General features: G+C 40.2%; 1 protein-coding gene across 2 annotated transcripts in view; it reads right to left on the reverse strand.

Moving 5' to 3' along the window:
- mtrr (5-methyltetrahydrofolate-homocysteine methyltransferase reductase) overlaps nt 1–19,374 on the reverse strand; it is a 69,471-nt gene that overhangs the window by 6,970 nt on the left and 43,127 nt on the right. Inside the window, exons 13-15 of one of the 2 annotated variants that reach the window (XM_052015417.1) lie at nt 6,910–7,002; nt 4,410–4,580; nt 3,786–3,913 (exon numbers count right to left, since the gene is read on the reverse strand). In XM_052015417.1, coding sequence (XP_051871377.1) covers nt 3,892–3,913; nt 4,410–4,580; nt 6,910–7,002 — 286 coding nt within the window. In that variant the 3' untranslated portion in view covers nt 3,786–3,891. Of the gene's footprint in view, nt 1–3,785; nt 3,914–4,409; nt 4,581–6,909; nt 7,003–19,374 lie in introns of those variants that run through there. The other variant, XM_052015415.1, reaches the window with a different exon arrangement.

Genomic DNA, 19,374 nt, shown 5'->3' on the forward strand with positions numbered 1-19,374 from the left:
GCCTGCTTTTCTCCACAGATGCTGCCTGGCCTGCTGAGTTCCTCCAGCATCATAGATGCCACAACAAGTCATGTGAATTTGTGTGGGAATCTCATAATACTCTCTTTCCCTGAAATAGATCTACTTCACTCCTCCACACCAGCCAGTCAATTACCATGCAAATGTTAATGTTAATTGGGATCGTCATTCAAACTCCCACTTTTTACTATCAAGTGCAGCACTCTGGCATTGTGGTTATCTAATCCTCCACAGCTCAGTTGTTTCGTATTTGATGGAGCCACCTTTTGATCAGACTATATTACAGGAGACATTATTCTTTAACCGAAATTATACTGCAAGCAGTTCTGTACAATACAATCCAAATTAGACAAATCATTATTACTGCAGATAAGTTTTTCAAGTTTAAGCATGGCTCTTATATCGTCATCTGTTTGAACTCAGTGGTTTGGCTACAATTTCTCAAATTAAAGAATTTTGAAATAGCATCATAGAAAAGGTGGTAATGTTCAGCAGAATGTGGCTCAACTCTTTGGAAAATGTTTAATTCATTTCATTTTATATGTAAAAAAAATTAGTTCCATTAGCCCACAACCTATCCCTCATATCCCCAAAACATGAAATTTCCTACAATTATCTTCTCAAAATTTTCCAAAAGGTATTTTGGTTACAATTTTTCCAGCATAAACAGGACTGCATAGAATCAGTCTTATCTACAGAACCTCACATGGTCTACATAATATATATTTATGCAAAATGGACTTTAGTCAAGCACTTGACAAGGTCTCTCATGGTAGGCAAGTCTGGAAGATTAAGTCACATGGTTGGATACAAAAGTAAGTTGGTAAATTAGATACAAAATTGGCTTGGCCATTAAAAACAGAGGGTAGGGTGGAGAGACATTTCTCTGACTGGAGGTCTGTAACCAGTAGTTTTCCACAGGGATCAGTGCTGGGACCTTTGTGGTTTGTCATAAATATATATATGATCTGGATGAAAATGTAGATGGTCTGGTTAGTAAGTTTGCAGACAACACCAAAGTTGGTGGAGTTGTGGATAGTGAGGAAAGTTGTCAAAGGATACAGCAGGATATAGATCAACAGGAAATTTTTGTGGAGAAGCAGTAAATGGTGTTGAATCTGGACAACTGTGAGGTGTTGCATTTTGGGAGCTCAAATGCAAGAGGAAAGTATATAGTAAATGGCAGGACCCTTAAGAGCACTGATGTGCAGAGGGATCTTGGGGTGCAAGTCCAAAGCTCCCTAAAAGTGGCAACACAAGTGGATAGTGTGGTAAAGAAAGCATATGATATGTTCACCTTCTTTGATCAGGGCACTGAGTACAAAAGTCAGGAAGTCATGTGGCAGCTGTATAAAACTTCAGTTATGCCACATTTGGAGAATTATGTGTAGTTCTGGTCGCCACACTATAGGAAGGATATGGAGGCTTCGGAGAGCATACAGAAGAAGTTTACCAGGATGTTGCCTGGATTGGAATATATTAGTTGTAAAGAGAGGTTGTACGAACTTGGATTGTTTTCTCTGGAGCATTGGAGGCTGAGGGATGACCTAATAGAAGAATATACAGTTCTGAGAGGCATAGACAGGGTGGGTAGTCAAGGTCTTACCCCCCCCCCCCACCCCCCAACCCCCCGAGGTGGAAATGTCAAATACTAGTGGGGCATAGCTTTAAGGTGAGGGGGAGGTGGTAGAAGCAGATACGATAGCAACGTTTAAGAAATGTTTAGACAGACACATGAACAGGCAAGGAAGAGAGATATATAGACTACGTGCAGGCAGATGGGATTAATTTAATTTGGCATCACAGTCTGTGCAGACACATTGGGATGAAGGGCCTGTTCCTGCACTGTGTTGTTCTATCAGCAAAGATTTCACATCCTGCACTGCAACTTCATATTCTGACCACAACACCAGTACTCAAATCGACAGCCCACAGCGCAAGTATACTGCCCGTTATTTAATCAAGGCAAGCCTATCAGCTGAAAATATCATACAATTCAACTGTACTTTACTTCCACTCGCAGGACAAGGTGGTATACAAGCAGAAATTGATGAGAGATCAATGAGAGATTGATGAGGGGTATCTTCCCCTACCCAGCAGAGAGAGTGTTGTCCAAAATTGGACTGGACTTTACAGAGCCCTTGGCCAGTGGTGGTCAAAACTGTTAAAGGTGGTGTTATGATCAGATACAATCCTTCTTCTCTTGTTCCACTTACTCCCTTATGAGACAAATACCATGATTTACAAGCTGCAGGTAGTGTCAGTTTGCATCTCTTGCTTCCCTTGCACTTCTGCCTCACCAAAACAATGCATCTGTACCTTTCTCCTTTCAGATACCCCAGAACTCTAATGCGTGCAGACCATGGCTGAAGAGCAAGAGAGTGAAGATGTACTTTGGATCTGCTCCTCACTGGGTGACACAGTAGCACAGCTGGTAAAGCCACTGCCTCACAGCACCAGTGACCCAGGTTCAATGCTGGCCTTGGCTGCCATTAGTGTACATGGTACTTGACAGGCAGCACAGACTTGGTGGGCTGGAGGACCTGTTTCTGTGCTGTATGACACTATTATCTGCATGTGCCTCCATCCCCAAACTTTCTTTCCAACTGCATTTTTTGCAGAAATTATTATGAATCCATAAAACCAGAATCTCTACTATCACAATTCAGATAAAGTAAAGATAATCATGACATGTAAATATGTTTTTTTAAAATTAAGTACTTCTGGATGAGAAATTCAATTTACTTGGTTAAAAATTGATGTGGTCTTTGCTTCAATCACTAATTCTGGTATTATATTTTCTAAGCTTACAACTTTCTACAGAAAGAGGTTTCTCATTTCCCTTGCCCAGATTCTCTTCCATTTATTATATTTATCTCCTTTTGCTGAAAATTAGTAACATATAGAGACAGTTTATGCATCTACTTCATCCCACCTTCAAAAATTTAAACCATTTAGTCAAATCATCCAATTATCTTTTGTGCTCTGCTGAAAATCGTCCTAACTTTTCTGGTCTTTCTTCATACCAGGTACATGATTGGATCAGACTCTGTGTCACGTTCAGGTGAGGCCCGGTGCATAATCCACGGAAACATTCAGGTTCACATTGGGTTGGGTTGGGTTGGGTTGGGATGGGATGGGACAGGACGGGACATACTGTCCAGCTCAGTAGTTTATCCATGTCAGTTTGACTCAGTGTCAGCAGGAGCTGGTGTTGTTTGCGAGAAACTCAGCCAGGGAGCAGAAGAGGAACTTGATCCATTAAGGTAAATTTTGGTTGTTGACTTTAAGTTTAGTGAATGTCAGCAACTGGATGTGATACCAGGGAAGGGAGTGGTTGGGAATTTTGCTCGTGCTTGAGGCATATTTTTAAGGTTATGGTTTCATGTTTGCCTTGGTCAAGTGGTATTGTCCTTTCTTTGGGAGGTGGGTGAAGGACTTTACCTGTGCTTAGAATGCATTTTCTGGGCTTAGTTGTTGAGCTTGGCTTAATGCTGGGGATATGAAAGTCAGCAAGAGAATGCAGGTGGGACCTTGCATGGGGTTGGGGTGTGCTTTCCTCAGTCATCTGCTTCAAGTCTGCCTCGGTGTCACAGTCAGGCAGTGGATGGGGAACATTTTCAGAGCATGGATGAGACATGGGAAAAACTGTCAGTGCCTCTCTCATGAGTGGATGTCAAGTCTGGCTCAGCGCAAGTGACTGGGCGCATGTTCTGTAAACTGCCCTGAGTTGGGTCGGCTTGAGGAAAAGATTAAACTTACCTGGGCTCGGATTGGCGGTGATCAGGTTCGGTCAGCTTTGGATGGAGTATTTTATACCCGAACAGACCTCTAAGCTCCACTACTTATTCCTCTACTGTATTAGCATCTTTTTCACAGAAGGAAAAGACCAAAACTGCAGATAAAACTCGTACTGTTAGCTTACTAATGTTTGACAAAAGAAACTATTACATTTTAATTCTATTATATTCCCCTTACTGCAGAATTCAGCATTCAATTAATATTTAAAAAGACTTTATTTGCTCAAGGTGCTGTTTTTATTGTACTACGAACCTGAAAAGCCCATTTTCCCTTCAACTACATTAGATTTTAGCAATTTCAGCTTTGATTCCAAAATTACCCTACCACAAAGCAAAGAATATTATGTTCAGTTTCAGCAATGTATGATGACAATAGCATCTAAATCAGAAGACTGAATTCAATGAAATACCTATTCATCAGTTGATAAGTTCTTTTTGTATCTTTTTGGAGCAGAATGCAGCAATGTTCAGATGATATAACCACATATATCTGTTCCATGACAGAATCACGGATGAATTATATACTCTATTCCTTACAGTTCTGAAAATATGCAATCAAACAGCCACAGACATCATTATATTTCTACTCACCCACAAACATACAAATAACCATTTTCACTCAGCAATATTTTTGTGACCTCATGAGCCAAGTGCTGGAGTAAATGTTGAACATATTTTGGTTTTCCATCTGTCGTGTCTCTTGAGAAACAGACTTTCAGTTGTGTTAAGGTACCATTACTGAGAAAATGTCTCAATTCTTTTCTGCAGAGAGAAAAAACAAAATATTACTTTGGCATTTAAGTACTTCATTTTATTTCTGTTCCTGTGTATGTGTGTACTCCCATGTTTTAATCTGGATTTTCCTCCTCTTACAGTTGACTGTTTTATTCTTTCCATTTGTAGTGTCTTCCAGCTGTGATCTAACCCCAAACATTAAGCTGAATACTTTTCCAGCAGAACTTCTGAACTGACCCAAAGCATTTCCAGCACTCCTGCTTTTATTCTAAATATCCATGTATTTTTAAATAAAGATTTTTAATAAATTTTACCTCATTTTTATTAAGTATTTTACCCCATTATTAAAAACTAGCAGAGGGTGGTAATCCCGCTGCCTTTTAATAGAACTGAATTTCAGAAGTAAAGTATAGCTTGTTGCCACTGCTATATTGGGCATTCAATCCAAGCCACCGAGGAAAGATTTGAAACCCCCATGAATCTGGACCACAACTAAAACACCAGAGTTATGGATCTATAGATATTACACTAATATTTAATTGTTGAAAAATGAAAATAATTAGGGGCCAATGAGCTCCAGTTACCCATTTTTTCAGATATGGATTTTAAAAGTTTTATTGATATTCAATGCAGTTAGGCAGCATAAAGCATTCTGCCAGTGCTTCTGTTCACGAACTTTACTTAAGCCTAAGTAAGTCTCCAGAAGTTAATTCAATTTAGGGGGAACCCAATTACATAACTGATGCTGTCCTTCACACTAAGGAACTATAATCTCGTGCATGCATGATATAGGGAAGAAACAGAGCTTGCACAATTGGGCTGCATTTTTAACAATAGGCCATCTTTACCTCATGGCCCACTTCTGCCAAGTCTCCAGCACATACTTTATGCCTCCTCAGATGCAGTGCTCCAAAGCAGAAGGCTGAACAAAACTAAATTATATAAATGAGATGGCCTTGCCCTAAGAAGCAATTCAACTCATTTTGGGTTTAAAGTGAAACAGCACCTCAGGAGTGGTGGGACTCAAAGCTCTGCCACAGCCTGGGTTACACTTTTGCACTAAAAACTGTGAGGACATTAAGACTACATCATCAACACTGACAAAATTAAATAATACTTAAGTTCCTGTTTTATTTTATCCTTTAATTTCATTTAAGCCCAACTGTGCAATCATCTGCTGCTGATATAGATTTTCCTGTGTCAAAAATGGAAATGATTACTTACCATTGTAAGAGGCTTAAATCAGTAAATAAAATCTGAAAAGTGAAAAATATCAATAGAAGGGAGCTGAAGTGTAACACGAGGCAAATCCTCAGAACTTTCACCAGGTGAAATTTTGCTCAGCTGTCTAGAACAGGTAGATGAAGATGCACTCAGTTTCTATGTTGTCAACTGCACAGAGACAGAGGGAAGTGCTCCTGTGCAAAGAGATCAAATCAGCTATGTTCATCACAGGGCTTCAATGGGCCAAATCTTGCCAGCTGAGGGGTTTCAAATCAGTCAGTATTTTTCATGGATGGATTGCTCAGGAAAAACAGTGGTGCCCAGTCATGCTGGGATTCTCTTGTAAGTGAGGTGACAAAGTGGAAGGCAAGTACTTTTTTGTTGCTTTCATTTCAGGTTTTCAATTACTTTTAAGTGACTGTACATGCTTTTAATTACATGTTTTAGCTTACTCCAATTTTAAATGTCTCTGAATGTTACTGAAGAGTTATCAAGACAGTTAAAATCCATGAAGAAAAAGCTCTGTTCCCAGGTTGGGCTTCCATCAAAGCTTACAAGGGGTGCTCCGGCCCTTCTGCACTATGTACCCATGACCCAGTCACCATCTAGACTCCTCCACTGGAATCCAATGTGCAGAGGGTCAGCAAAACTAGCCCTTCGAATCTGGCCCAAGAGTGCGTGAGCATGGGGAAATTATCAGCAATTCTGGGTGGTGGGCCTGATCTAGTATAACGTAAACATACCCGCTTAAGAAAATCTGATCCCAAATTTGGGACAAATCCTTTAAAGGATAAATATTTAAGTTTGATTAAATTTAACCCCAGAATCAGGAAGTTTAAATAGTGCTTCCCTATTCAGTTCTTGAATATATTGCAAATGAAAATTCAGTCTAGGAGTTTAACAAAAAATTCAATCAGAACTCATAATAATAATTTTTGAGAAGTTTGCACAGAGCTTTAGTTTCAATAACAAATGAAGGAAGAATATTTTGAAAATTTGAGGTAAAAGATTTTATTTGTAGAGTCCATGATTAAGGCAGTTGATAGAATAGTGCATGTTTACTCTGTGAATGGATCCTCAATCACAGAGAGGTTAAGAAGTGGTGCAAATAAAATCAAAACACTGTGGTTACCGAAATAGATAGTCTCGATCACAATGCCGGCAGCCATAGAATAGCCAAGTTTCTCCAAAAGTACACTCAGGATACTCCTCCCTTTGTTTTTGTCTGAAACAAAAAGTCGACCAATGAATTAAAATCCACATTAGATTTCCCCTGACAATTCAGCTGCAGTGCCCTAGGCTCCAGGATAGCCTTTCTGCCTCACAACCTCAACAAACTCTTTAAAAACCTACCCCCTTTGATGACATTCTTGATCATCTGCCTTAATGCCTCTTTATCAAATTTTATAACAGTCCTGTGTTGAGGTATTTTGTATATTAAAGGCTCAAAATAAAGGCAAATATTTCTTGCAGATTCTTGAAAGCAATCAAAATCAACATTCTTTTGTCATTGATATTTTCTTTTAACCACAGGAAAATGTTCTACAACTATTGCAGTGCCTCATTTGAACTACCATTTCACTCCCCGGTGCACGCAAGAATCAGCTGGCTGCTTGCCCGTGGACAGACTTGCAGCTGAACCTAGTGCTCTCAGTTGACAGTGATATGCCAGCACATTGGAGTAGCTATGCCTTTATCAGGAGTAGGCAAACTCCCTTAGCTACACATGCCAAGTCGAATCGAGAACTCCTCCTTCTGCCTCAGGTAAAATCAACTAAGTCAATATCGAGAGGAGATCTGGCTTCCAAGCTGCTTTCAAAAAACTCTTTGAGCAGTCAGGAAACCTGCAGGGACACTTATTTATTTTTTTTAAATTTCATTCCATAATAAGTAACCAAACATCTTGAAGTAATTAATTTCCACCTCAAAATTCTAAACAATTCTGATTTAAAGATTACTTTCATGTGCAACCTTCCACGACTTTTAAATGATTCTAATTGTCACAGCCTGTGTTCTCAACCACATGAACAGCTGCAGTTTGACCACCTAGATCCTCTTGGTAGCCCCCACAGTACAATCAACTACGTCTCTCAGTAACCCCACAGGCCCATCACCAATATCCTCTCACTATCCCCCCCCCACCCCCAGAATCCTATCAACATCCTCTCACCATAAGCCACGTCATATCACCAGCATCCTGTCACTAACTCCCACTATCCTACCAGCTACAGCCTCTCAGTAACTCCCACAATCCTACCACTTACATCCTTACTGAAGCTTCACATCCTCAAAGCTCCACTAGCATGAGCATGATAATGGGAATCAATGGGAGAGCTGTTTACCTGAAGTTGGAAAATTCAAATATTCATTCCAGAGGCCTGCAAAGTGCCTAGACAGAAGATAAAATATTCTTCTAGTTTGCATTGGGCCTACAATGGCAGTGGAGGTGGTTGTACACAGGCAGTTGGAACGGAAATGGGATTGAGAATTTAAGTGCTATGCAACAGGAAGCTCAGGACCACCCCTGCAGACTTATGCTGGCACTCTGTAAAGCGATCGCCAATGTAGAGGAGGCCACATTGTGAAAACTAAATGCAGTAGACTAGATAGGAAGCATTTGATTGAGTTTTTTTTTGAATAGTTGTCCAAAAGGATCGACAAGGGCAGGGTAGTAGACGTTGTCTACATAGACTTTAGCAAGGCCTTTGACAAGGGCCCACTTGGTTGGCTCATCCAGAAGGTTAGATCACATGGGATCCAGGGTGAGTTAGCCCATTGGATATAAAATTGGCTTGGTGGAAGGAGACAGAGGAAGGTAGCGAAGGGTTGTTTTTCAGATTGTACAACAGGGATCAGTGCTGGGCCCACTGTTCTTTGTCATCTATATTAATGATTTGAATAAGAATGTAGTTGGCATGGCTACCATGTTTACTTATGACACAAAAATTGGTGGTGTAGTGGACAGTGAAGAAAGTGATCTAAGATTACAATGGAATCTAAATCAATTAGAAATGTGGGCCAAGGAATTGCAGATGGAATTTAACTCAATCAAGTATTGCATTTTGGGAAGTAAACCAGGGCAGGACTTGCACAGTAAATGGCAGGGCCCTGGAGAGTGTCCTAGAACAGAGAGACGTAGGGGTACAAATACATAGACCCCTGAAAGTGATGACACTGGTAGACAGGGTGGTGAAGAAGGCATTTGGCATGCTTGTCTTCGTTTGTCAGGGCATCAAGTACAAGAGTTGGGATGTCATGTTACAACTGTATGGCGAGACCATACTTGGAGTATTGTGTGCAGTTCTGGTCATCTAGCTATAGGAAAGATGTCAATAAATTAGAAAGGGTGAAGAAAAGATTCACAAGGAAATTACTGGGACTTGGAGGTCTTGACTTATAAGGAGAAACTGGATGGGCTGGGGCTTTCTTTCCTGGAGCATTGGATGCTGAGGGGTGACCTTATAGAAGTTGAGGAAGTCATGAGAGGCATAGATAAGGTGGATGGTCACAGTCTCTCTCTCAGGGTAGTAAAGTCTAAAACTAGAGGGCATAGCTTTAAGGTGAAAGGGGAAAGATTTAAAGGGGACCTGAGGGGTAAGTTTTTCCATGGAATGAGCTGCCAGTGTGGTAGACATGGGTCCAATTACAACATTTAAAAGAAATTTGGACAGGTACTTAGTTGATAAAGGTTGAGAAGGATATGGGCCAAACACAAGCAAATGGGACTAGCTCAAGCAGGCAACTTGGTCACAATGGACGAGTTGGGCTGAAGGGTCTATTTCCATGCTGTATAACTATGTCTAAGCAAATCACTGCTTCGCCTGAAATGACTGTTTGGGCCCCTGGATGGCGAGAAGGGAAGAAGTCAATGGACAGGTGTTGCATTGCCTCTGGTTGCATGGCAAGGTGCCATGGAACAGGGAATGGTGAGTGGGGATAGAAGAGCAGAACAGGGAGTCATGAAGTGAGCAGTCCCTGCAAAATGCAGAAAGGGAGGCTGTGAAAATACACCACAGTAACAATTACTGCTGCAAGAGTTCCCAGAGGTCTTCAGCTCTTTAAAAATGACCTTTTCATTCCCATAGCGTCAATAGAGGGAATGCTCATTGATCATCACATCAGGTTTAAATCCATTCTTGATTCCTCAGATAAGCATGCAATAAGCCCAGAACAATGTTCAATTTTCAGCTGATAAATGTTATATTTGCACTGGATGATTTCCATCACCAAGAAGAGGGAATCTAAGCACCTCTCCTTTACAATCAAAGGTTTTACCATCCCCGACTCCTATACTGTCAATATCTTAAAGGATCACATTTACCAAACTCTTAAATCAATCAGCCATGTCAATAATGTGGCAACAGGTATACAACAGATATCTTCTATCAAGTGACTTACCTACCTTCCCAAAGCACTTTGTCAACTAAAACCCACCAAAAACATGATGGAATACTTGCCACTTGCCAGGAAGAATGGAACGTCAATAACATTCATACCAAAACAGCCTATTTAATTGGCACCTAATCAAGCACCAAAAACATTCACTCCATGAACTCGTGCACTATGGCTGCAATGTGTACCATCTGCTTACTGTACTGCAACAACTTACCAAAGCTTCTTTGACAGCACTTTGAGTATGCATTCTCCACTTCCCAAAAGGACAAGGCATCATCTCTACACTATCCTGTAAGTCACCCACCATCACTACTTTTGTTGCCAGGTTGAAATAAGAGAAGCACCTCTCCAGCACCACTGTGGGAATAAAGTCACCACACAGACTGCAGCGGGTCAAGGAGGTGGCTCCCCAAAGGCAGAGACAAACATAAACATGTCTCGCCGTGCCAATGACACCCACATCCTATACAAAAATAAAGACAATATATTCAAGAGGAAAATGCAAGAGACAAAATTGACGGGATTTTTAGATTCAACTTGTACTTCCCCACCCCCACCCAACCCCCAAAAGATTTAATTTGATTACTCAAATAAATCTAACATTTTACAGATTGATACTGGGCATCACTGATCACTATGCCCTTTCAAGTATCCATTATTTTTGTTGCTAATTGTGGGTTGGAGTTTTCTGCCATGTATTCATCAGCCCACCTGTACACATAATGAAAGAATGTAGGTGGTGAAATGGCAGCAAGAGCTCTTTGAAAAAGAAGTTAACTAATTTATCCAATTCCCCAACCATTTTCCCTCCATGGGTCTGCAAATTTCCCCTTTCGATAATCAAGTAATCTGCCTCTTTCTTTGTTTATTAAAATTGTCAGTGGGTGAGGCAGTGGGACTCATCATGAACTGATGAGAGTGAAGTTGGCAGCTGTCTTTTTGATGGATATCTATAGCCACAGTATTGACACGGCTAGTTCACTTAACTTCAAGCTGCAGAGAGCGTGGGTAAAGGATGGATAGGAGGAAGAGAATATAGGGCGACACCAAAGGTGCCATGGAATAAGCCATTGATGAAGTTATCTAATTGATGGATTAATGAGGACATTCAGAGAAAGACCACAAACAAAAGAAAAATGCTGCATCAGGTTGTGCCAGCGGAGAGAGGAAATCTGAGTCAATATCACACATGGTTATCCGCTTTTGAACAGCAATCAAAGGCTAAAATCAGATCACTACACCTCACCCCTTCTGATTGTGAACCCAATCCAAAAGGAATATTCTTTTCTATGTAAATATCAGGACTGGGTTCCTAGTCCCCCAGGATTATCCTGGAGTCTCTCAGAATTAAAAATTAATTGCTCGGACAATGATGCAAACAACCCAGAAGAAAGTTAAAATTGGAAGATTTTTTCCTCATTTTATCTGAATTCTCTAATTATTATACATAAAAAAATAATATGGGCTGGGCAAAATAGAGGGAGATATAATGAAATCTTCAGGAATGTCTCCAACCACATTTGGCAACATTAAATCTAGAGCATGACAACAACCTGAACGATGGACCTACAGGCCTTTTCAGGTTTGTTCAGGTGAGAGACAGGTCAATTTTTAAGGATCAAAGAATTGAGGCTATGTGGAGCAGGCACAGAAGAGGAGTCGAGGCCTGGGGAGATCAGCCATGATGTTATTGAATGATGGTGCAGGCTTGAGCGGCCAGACAACCTACTCCTGCTCCTATTCATTTACGTTATTGTACTTCCATGCAAACTTTGCTCCAGTCAACTCAACTACAGAGCAGATTGAATGAAAGTCTTGAGCTTTGATAGCTCTTATCATGACCTTGGGATATCCTGTGATACTTTATAGTGAATGAAATACTTCTGGAAGCAGGATTACTTACAAGTTTAGGAGGTGAAGAAGCAAGGTTCCACAAGTAGCAACCCAAATGAGCAGATGTTATTTCAGTAATGTTGATTGTGGGATAAGGAGATAGCTTCATGTAGTTATTTGAAATTGTACATGGGATCTTTTATATCTACATAAGGGCAGAAAAGTCCTTGTTTTTATTGTCTTATTTGGCGTTTTGTTCAATTGGAATTTATCTGAAAGATGGATCCTCCAACGGTGTAGCACTCTCTCAGCAGTTGAGTATTATCTAGATTTTTGTATTTAAAACTGAGTGGGACTTTAAGTCCAACCTTCCAGCTCAGAGGTGAGAACACAACCATCTGAGCCACAGCTGAAGGACTGAATTGGGGAAAATCTTGCCAGTAAGTGACAGGCTAAACTGCAGGCTGAGAAACATCTCAGAACATGCAGATTAGTTCAGATGACATCTCAAGTGCAGGAAAAACCCTGTGTTCTAATAACCAAACATGCCTCAACCACTTGTTTCATATACTGGCAGAATTCAAAGGTTGTATACAATCAGTTGGTTGAAAACATCTTGCAGAAAATGTCATGTACTGTGATTTGTTTTTTCAAATTTATAACTGAAGATCCTGTCAGTGTTTTTGTGCATAAATACCACCCAAGTAGAAAAGAGCTCAGTGCATTCAGACAAGTAAGTACCTTTACGGTAAAAATGGTACTTCATTTTAAAAAAATGAATGTGAAAAGTCATCCACCGATAAGTACTGGTCAGCAGGGCCACAAAATTAACAGAACAGATGCACGGTTTTCACCCAAAACACCAACTATCCCTTTGTCTCCACAGATGTTGCTAGACCAACTGAACTCCTGCAGCAGTTTGTCTTTTGCTCCAGGTAACAGCATCTGCAGTCTCTTGCATCTCCATTGACAGAACTGAATTAGTCATTTGTTAAGTACAACTCCAGAATACTAAATGAAATGAAAAGGAAGATCAAGTTTGATATAGAACCACCAGATTTGTGTTTAAGAGTTTTTGAATGATCCCCTGTGGTGGTCTTGTGCTGGTTCTGTAACTTTGTGACAGGATACCCAAGCTAATTAGTGCAAGGAATCTGTTTAATGTAATGTACACATTTGGATGAAGAGTCTTTGAAATGTTAACTGTTTTTCTTTCCACAGAGGCTGCTTGATCTGTGGAATGTTTCCAGCATTTTTTGTTTTGATTTCAGATTTCCAGCATCTGCAGTTTTTTTTAAATGACTTTCAGTAGCACACTGTGCTCCGATGTGAAATAAAATGGCAACATTCATCAGAGAATTAGCTTCATACATGCTAAATCTTGGCTAAAAAATTAAATCCAATGTTGAACAGGATTGCTTTCACATTAGATGCCAAGAAAACGTTATCCCTGCCACCACAAATACAGTGCCACAAATGAAGCTGAGAAAACTTTACTTTATTTACTAAACTTTACTTATTAACTTTACTATGGAGTGCTGTTGGGGTGCAACTATATGCAATGCTTTGTGATGCATATGACTCAGCATCTTGAACCAAACATGCCTCAACCAATTTTTTTTGTATACTGGCAGAATCTCAAGTTCTCAAAGGCTGGATAAAAATCAGTTGGTCAAAAACATCTTGCAGAAAATGTCAGCCAGGGCCTATTATAAGAACCAGGACAGAGAAACCAAAGCTGACCTGTTCCACTGCCATGAATTCCATCCTTCAGCTTGCAGGCAAGTCCCTCAAGTTTCTTGGAATTCAGCCTCCCACCTACCCCTTGCTGCTGATATATTCAATGTCTTCATTAGACAGTTCAGCATCTGATTCAGGCCTATTTGCATGGTCCACACACACACTCTCCTGGTCCAAATCTTCTACCATACCCAGTCACTTGTCTGAAACCCACTCCTACCATTTAATTGTATGTCCATCTCCCTAATGCTGTTCCATTCCCCAATATCAGGTCCTGTCTTCCCTAACCTCACCTCATACCCACCCCTAACTTCAGGAATCCACACCCCATCTTACATCCACAGTTAAACCTATGTAACTGTGAGCTTGTGGATGCAAGATCACTGTGTATGCTTATGTTGTTAGGATACTCAAACAAAATCAGCACAGGCCTCGAGCAACATCACTAGTGTTCCTTTCTTGGGATGGAAAGTTTTCCAGGATATTAGTCTTTTACAAGATACAAGCTTTCATGTTTGAATGTAAATATACGTATCTAAAAAAGCCATACTGTTAATGTATATAAATTACCCTAATGTTTGGGTTGAATACGTACATGCCACTCCCAAGGATCATCTCATGAAAACCTCAGATCTTCAATATTTAGACATTGGCACCCCTTTTGATACGTGCATGCTTTCAATAATCAAATGTGATTGTCCCTGTCATCCTTTTGTTCTCTTCAGATAGAATATCAAGATAGTTGGGCTTTGAACCATTTTTCATTATTCTATTAAAACAATGGAATATTGTTTTGGAATATGGAATACTAATGCAATGTTTTTGTATGCTCATACACAAAAAGACCTGGAAAAATAATACTTATGGTGCCCAACATTACAAATTCTTGTATCACAGAGAAGTATCCTGATTTCCAACAGGGATTTCAACCTTTGTCTTCCTGATTTTTTCCCCCCATCTTTCATGGGCCCAGAATGAATATCAAAAAACCCCTCAGAAGTATTTTAAAAATAAAACTGAAAACACAAAACCATTAGTGTTGGGAATGTAAACAATTTTAATTGAGGCCATTGGTGACCACATACCACTTTGGTCTAAGCTTATTATGGTCTGTTTTTGCAGTGGTATAAATCCTGGAAACTGTAAGTGCTTCAGAGAAAAAAAAGCTTTCTTGAAATAAAATGTTTTTTTTAAATAGATGTAGAACTTGATGTACCAAACAAAACTAACTTGTATTTGAGGCATTCAACCAAAATGATAGAGGCTTTATGCTTCAGCATGAATCAAGGTTTTGAACGCAGTCATGTAACAGCATCATTGACTGTCACTATATTATTCCCAGAGAACCTGGAAGCAGTTTCTTAGCTGTCGAATTTAAATCACTGATAAAAATATTAAATGTATTGGGTTGTCAGATCATATTGTCCTCCCATTTGCTCAGTGGATCTGCTGACAACTCCCCTTCATCATTCATTCCATCCCTCAGATCATCTTCCTGCCTCACTTCAAATTCTTCCCATCAATGTGTCTCCAATGATGCATTCTTCCTATGACAGTGGATTTATTGCCAAGCAGTTTCTTCTCATATTGACAATATAAATTTCATACAAGTGCATCCCAAATCTCGAATTAAGAAAAATGGAGAAACTGGAAAGTGTTTTCACTCTGCTTTACCATCGCTTCAGATTTACATTACTCATATTTAGCATTGGTATAAAGAGGTTACCAGTTACTTTGAAATGCAAAGCCCCACAATTTCTTCCCCCCATTATGTGATAATCTTCCACAGCAATGCTGCAGAAAGGCAGTGTCATAAATAGGATAATTAGTGGGAAACCTTTCCCCTTAGCAGAGGTATCTAAAACTAGAGGGCATAGGTTCTGGGTGAGGGGAGATCAGAGGAAGAACTTTTTCATCCAGAGGGTGGTTGGAATCTGGAACACACTGCCTGAGTGGATGATGGAGGCGGATATTCTCACAACATTTAAGTACCACCTCGATGAGGACTTAAATAGCCAATGCATAGAAGGATACAGACCAAGTACTGATAAATTGTATAAGACCATAAGACATAGGAGCAGAATTAGGCCATTCGGCCCATTGAGTCTGCTCCGCCATTCGATCATGGCTGATTTATTATTCCCTCTCAACCCCATTCTTGATAGTTGGCATGGACATAGGGGGCCAAAGGCCCGTTTCTGAGTCTAATATTTTCACAGCCAAATATCATTGCTGGTGAAGCAGGGTGTCCAGTTCTCCACATTGAAATTTATTCCAGCACTTAAAAGGAGGTGGAGGCAGTTCCTAGTTTTCCTGTTGTCTCATCCCATTAGACAATTATAACTCACCACCACCCTCAGGTTTTCATCAGTTTCAGTCAAACTACATGTCTGACATAACCATAATTCTTTGGGAAGACTGAAGCCAACTTTGAAACTTCTTAACCTTCCCTCACCCTCTCCAGCTAACATCCTGGCTTTCCAAAACCAGAGTTTCTGATCCCATCAGCCTCCCCACATCACATCCTTTTACACCTTTGCCACATCTACCACCATCTCAGTTATCTGCTGCCAAAATCCTCTTTTATGCTTTTCTCTCTGACTTGATTATTCCAGTTGTTCCTTCATCCATAAAACAGATTAAAACTCCACTGTTCTACTGTAGGAAAGTGGAGTTTGCAGGTTCTCTCTGTTACTACGTGGGTTTTCCTTGGGTATTTTTATTTCTTCCAACATTCCAAAGACATGCTGGTTGGTAGGTTAATTAGCTACTGTAGATTACCCCTGGTGTAGGAGAGTGGAAGGAGAAACAGTGGGTGTTAATGGGCATGAGAGAGAGAATAGATTGTAGAGAAATAAGCAGGGGAATGGGATTTAAAACAAAAAAAACAGAATGGTAGAAGAACCAAGCAGCATCTGTGGAGGCAAAATGTGCAAGTCAACATTTTGGGTCAAGACCCTGAATCAGGACATCAGGGGGAATGGGATTGATGGGGTTGATCTGACAGCCAGCATAGACTCAATGGATCAAATGGCCTTCTGCGACGCTGTAAAGAAATATGAAAAATACACTTAACCATCACCATTCCCTAAGTGACCTATGCTGAAATCTCAGGGAGACAAATAATAAAATCACATCCAAATCCTTTGCATCTTGCTCTTCCCTGCTCCAGCACTACAACCTCTCCCCTGTCAAAATTTATTTTACCCAGTCTAGCCTCTTCTGCATCCACACCCAAGAATCCTTCTCCTACAACCCTCTACTTCTCCATCTAACCCCTTCTCCAAAATCCATTTTAAATCCCAAGTCTTTCTTCAGCATTTCTAACATTTTTTTCTTTAGTATGGCATCCACTATGTTCTTTAGAATGTTTCTGCACATTAATGCTGCTGTAAAAATGCTAGTTGTTCTTATTCACAATCCCATCTACAGAATAGGATAGGTCTAGGGAGGACTCTAGTGGTGGTAGATGAAAAATGCAAGTAATCAAATTGAAAGGCTGAGACAGGGAGTTCTCGTAATGGAGATTCAAAATTTTAAAACGTTTTTGAAGAGCCATAGGACAAGCACGGTACCGTAGCAGTTAGCATAACACTATTACAGCACCAGCAACCTGGGTTCAATTCTGGCTGTTGTCTATAAGAAGCTTGTACATTCTTCCCGCGTCTGTGTGGGTTTCCTCTGGGTGCTCCAGTTTCCTCCCATATTCCAAAGGCGTATGGGTTAGGAAGTTGTGGGCATGCTATGTTGGCGCTGGAAGCGTGGCGACGCTTGCGGGCTGCCCCCAGAGCAATCTAGGCAAAAGATGCATTTCACTGTGCGTTTCCATGTACATGTGACTAATAAAGATATTTTATAAAAGGCATCTCAATCAACTGCTTGTTATGGTTGGTGGAGATTTCAAAGAATAACTGCCAGTCCCTCTCAAACAGTAGCCTTGATTCTGATGCAACTTTGAAGACAAATAATGGAGCATCCCAGTACCCAAGCCACTTCACAGCTCCTGTTGTCACTGTACTGCACTTCCACAAATGATTGGCTTTTGCACCAGCATAATATTATCCAGATAAGGCAGTACTGCAGTGCAAGGATATGCAGTCACAGTCTGCAGGTGATAACACAGCTCATTGTCTACGTCTCTGCTAACCCAGGTCCAGGATACAACCCAACATTGCCTGTCACGTCGCTGTGTTGAGCCTCACCGATATAGTTGGCTGCAACTGCTTAAGTAATGCTGGCTCTCAAATCACGATGGAACATCTTCTTTAAATGTAAAGCGTGACATTTAATAAAAGTACTGCTCCAACCATCTAGCACATCAGGAACACGAGCTTCCTTGTATCATTAAGAGGCAAAGTGTCTACTCCTGTAATTTCCTTTTGGAAGGATTCTCCATTGCCAAAGAGAGGTAATTTTTCCTAATCACATGGCTCACTTGCATCAAATCTGACCCAGTAAACATTTCTTCACTTTCTTCATTTCTCAAACATGTAGCTCAGAGATCATAAGTTACTAAATATAGCCCATAAGTGAATGAAAAACATTCACCTTGACCTCTGTGGGATTATTAAATGCCTACCCACTCAATGAAATGTCTCTGGAATGCATTCTTTAGCTTTTCTAATCTATAGCTGCAGAATAGAGCAGATCCCTTTTTGAATATGGCATTGAAGTTGCCACCTACATTGTGAGTGTTTCAAAAGCATCTCATTTCTTGAAATAATACTGCAACATAGTAGAATGGAACAAATATTGCTAGATTCTGACCATTATTATTAGGTCATCAGAATGCCAGACAAAAGCATTGCATATCCATATTATTGACTATTTCAAGACAAATGTTATCAAGTTATCACTTGTGGTACCTATAAAAAATAACAAGAAATTCCTGGCAACTGTCAGCATTAACAAAAGTTGATGCTTTTCCCCTACTCTGCCTATCTTTACATCATTTCAAATAAGAACAAACATTTTACGAAGTCCAAGAGGTTCAAATGTTTATACAGTGTTCTATTCACACTAGTATAGTTATGCTAATAAACTGAAAGCCTGGGCTAAAATACAGATACTAGAATTCAAATCCCACCACAGCAGCTGGGTAATTAATTAAATGAACACAGAAAGCAAAAATTTAGTAGTAGTTATGGTGAAACTACCTGTAAAATTCCATCTAGTTCATTAATGTCCCTTAGAGCAGAAAATCTACTGCTCTTATTCAATTTTATCTGTTAGTAACTCCCAACCAATAGCAATTTGGCCGACCCGCAACTGTGTTCTCAAATAGCTAAAGCCATACAAATGGTATCAAAACTGCCACAAATCTAATAAACAGAAGATGGGCCATCCAGCTTCAAACCATGAACCAAATTCAGACATAACAAAGGTACACTAAACCCAATCTGTGCTATATTTGGGTGCAGTACCTCAAGATTTGTCATCCAATGGTCTGCTATAGCCAGACTTGCACCAACAGATCATGCCTTTTGAAAGCATCCCAAGCTGCTGAAGTTACCACGCCTGGAAATCTCCTATCTCACTGAAAGGACAGACTCACCAGAGGCAATGGTTTATGGTTGAGTTGGTGTGACTTGGCAATCCATGTATTGACTCTTGATGCAACAATATCTCA

This window comes from Pristis pectinata, chromosome 5 (genome assembly GCF_009764475.1).
Source record: "Pristis pectinata isolate sPriPec2 chromosome 5, sPriPec2.1.pri, whole genome shotgun sequence".
Classification (NCBI taxonomy): domain Eukaryota; kingdom Metazoa; phylum Chordata; class Chondrichthyes; order Rhinopristiformes; family Pristidae; genus Pristis; species Pristis pectinata.